The 2,992-nt window shown below is 51.7% G+C and overlaps 1 protein-coding gene across 1 annotated transcript; it reads right to left on the bottom strand.

Moving 5' to 3' along the window:
* Window positions 1-740: 740 nt before the first annotated feature.
* LOC116261943 (protein BIG GRAIN 1-like B) lies at window positions 741-2,633 on the bottom strand. The gene has a single exon (XM_031640898.2). It carries the CDS (start codon window positions 2,242-2,244, stop codon window positions 976-978), a length of 1,269 nt encoding a protein of 422 aa, XP_031496758.1. The 5' UTR covers window positions 2,245-2,633; the 3' UTR covers window positions 741-975.
* Window positions 2,634-2,992: the final 359 nt, after the last annotated feature.

Below are 2,992 nucleotides of genomic sequence, written 5' to 3'. Positions count from 1 at the left end.
TCAATTTTCATTTATGCTCTTTCTACATTATTTTTTATTGATTTTCTTAAAATAATATGACATTTTTTTTTTCTTTTACCGCTTCCAAGACTGGTTTGCGTTCCCCAATTTTAATTTCATACCAAACAACGACAACAAAGACAGTGGGAGACATCAGCGGACAGAACATGCGTCACATCACCAGTTGGGGGACGATCACGTCCAAACACACACACACACTTGGGACGCCCAACCCCGGACTTCAAGAAGCGCCTCCCGCCCCCACTTGGAAGCAGAGTATTATATCGATGGAAGGGGAGACAAGCTTCGGCTCGAATGGCCGCAGGCGCGTGGGCTCTGAAGCATGAGGTCATCTGCCCATTAACTGTTCGATTAAATGCCCCTTCCAACAACGTCAGAGATACTCTCGGAAAGGTCAAAAAGCCTCTGACAGGAGCATCGACTCTCTCCCTCTTCTTCTTCAGCAACACCATTAATTAATCCCCCGCTAAGCGTGTGAATTCCTTCCGCCATCTCAATCTGTGAGCTTTTATTAACTATTCTGACACTTTCACTATTCGCTGCTGTTTCTCTCCCTTTTTCCACTTTTTTGCTTTATAATTTTTTGGTGTAACCAAATATTCTCTCGACCCAACTGTTCAAATATAAAAAAAGAAAAATATCCACCGACCTGTACACACTCTATATTCTTATCACGAACTAATACTCGTATTTTTAATTGCCAAAGATGCCGTGAGATGGAAAGAGAGAGAAACAAAAGTATTCACCATAGATTTCTTAACTACAAGAATACTTACTGTGAGAAAGACTATTCCATGAGAAACCCACCAAAATTATTCCTACCCAACAAATTCCAACCTCCAAGCACAAACGCGTAACGATAGGAGAGGAAAGTGGAAGAAGAACAAAACTATTTTCACCAATTAAAAACTTCAAGAGAGAGGAGGAAACAAGGGACCCTATTTAGAGCAGTAATTACAGAATTAACCCCTTGGCGATGGCCTGGTTCGTCTCCAGGCTGGTGGTTTCGTAGACGGGCAGCTCCTTGAAGCCCACCGCCGTCAGATTCTCCAACTCGAACAGATCGGAGCTCGAGTAGCTCGCCGTCTCCACGTCGCTTCCATCGTCTTCTTCTACTTCTAACTGTGCCGTAAATTGGTCGTCGTTTGATTTTCTGACCGGCGGAAGTCCGGTGACTCGAGACGTCGCCGACTTCCTCTGGAACTCCGAGACAATGAGGTCCCGCGCCCTCACCCTCTCGCTCATAAGCGGCGCGACCACCTTCTCTGCCTCACCCGGGGGGCTGTACAGGCATTTGTGGCCGCAGGGCCTGGAGTCCTCCCCGACGATCGTGCTCATTGGGTAGAACCTCACCGACCTCCGCACTCCGTTCCCCCTGGTCGACGGCGTTTTGCTCAAGCACGACCTCGATGACGGCGTCGTTGTGGCGGTGGATGACGAGGAGTAGGTCGGTGCGTAGCACGTGTCGGGGAAAAAAGAGGATAGGGGATCGACCGGCGGCCGCGAGGTGGCGGAGGAGGAGAGCTTGGCCTTCTTGGCGGTGGCGAAAAGGGAGTTGAGGAAGCTGGCGATTCGGCTACCGGGGGAGATCGGCTGCTTCACCTTCTTCAACTCGTCATAGAGCTTCGTCCCGCGGATTCCTCTGCCCTTGCCTCCAAATCCCTCGGGCTTCCGACTCGGGAAGAAATCCTGCGGCGCCGCCGCATATGCGTGCTTCTTTTGCGGGATAACCAGCGGGGGAGGGTGGTTCTTCCATCCCGCCGCCTTCTGCCGTCTCGAAAAGAAAGCCGAATCATTCTCGGAGGAGGACACGCCGCTCGATTCGGAGGATGAGCTGCTGGTGGTGGTCGTGGTGGAGTGGGCGTCGGTGGCAGGCCTCGAGCTGTGTCGGCGACCCGGTGGGCATCTCGCGGCGTCAAGGACGCCAAGCTCGGATGCCTTCCGGCGGAGGGCAAGCTTCTCGGCGGCGGCTTTCTTCTCGTGGAACGCGGTCCACTTGTCGAGGCGTAGGCCTCGCTTGGACGTACATTCGACATCCCGCGGCATGGCGGTGCCGGTGGTGGTTGTGGTTGTGGTAGTGGTGGTGGTGGTGGACTTCCGGTAGAGGCAGAGCTCACCGTCGGCGTCGTCGGTGGACCTGTAAATGGCGTCAAGGAGGGCAGATGAGAAGGACGGGTTTCTGGGGAACCTCTCCTCTTTCTTGTCCAGCCTCCATCTTTCCATTCTGTCGATCAATATATATCTTTCTTCGAGAGAGAAAGAGAAAGGGAGCGTGAGTGGTGGCGTTGATGGTGTCTGCTAGGAGCCTCAAAGGCGGCAGAGAATTGTTTGGAGGTTGGAATAATTGCAGTGAGGAACAGTGAGGCAGGGAGACATCTCGGCCTCCAATCCTTACACTTAATATGAGTAGAGAGAGAGAGAGAGAGAGAGAGAGGGGGGGGGACGGGAAGAGTTACAGTTTCAGAAAACGAAAACAGGCGCCATGCCAAAGAGAGACAGCAGCAATCAATGCCCTTCTGCTCCGAGACAGAGGACGACGAAGGGAGGGGAGAGAGAGAGAGGCAGAGGCAGAGGCCGTAAGATGAAATGAAAGCAGAGAGGTCACGCCTTCGTACTTCTAGCCTCGAGGGGGATCGTGTTTCCTCATTTTCCTTTAAATCTTCCATCTGGCATTGAAATTTGCGAGTTATTTCAAAAATGCGGTTAGAGAAAGGATGATATTACAAAAGGAGCTCTTGATTCTAAGAATCAGAGAACCCCGAACAAATGTGGGGCCGCGCATGCGTTCTGAACTGTGTTGGGACGAATGGGCTGCACAGGCATATGCACGGTGACACTACATAATAAATGTGCTCTCTGATAAGAAATCCCAAGGGTGGAGTTGGACAATCGGACGGTGGTCTGGTCAGGCCTTGAAGAAGGGTCATTCAATGGAATGGGCCCGGTCAAGCTCAATCCTCTGAGCCAAGCG

Source organism: Nymphaea colorata, chromosome 10 (assembly GCF_008831285.2).
Source record: "Nymphaea colorata isolate Beijing-Zhang1983 chromosome 10, ASM883128v2, whole genome shotgun sequence".
Classification (NCBI taxonomy): Eukaryota; Viridiplantae; Streptophyta; class Magnoliopsida; order Nymphaeales; family Nymphaeaceae; genus Nymphaea; species Nymphaea colorata.
This window is presented reverse-complemented; position numbering and strand designations above follow the sequence as displayed.

Excerpts from the sequence above, each read along its gene's own strand:
- LOC116261943 (XM_031640898.2), bottom strand. The coding sequence starts at position 2,244 with ATGGAAAGATGGAGGCTGGACAAGAAAGAGGAGAGGTTCCCCAGAAAC.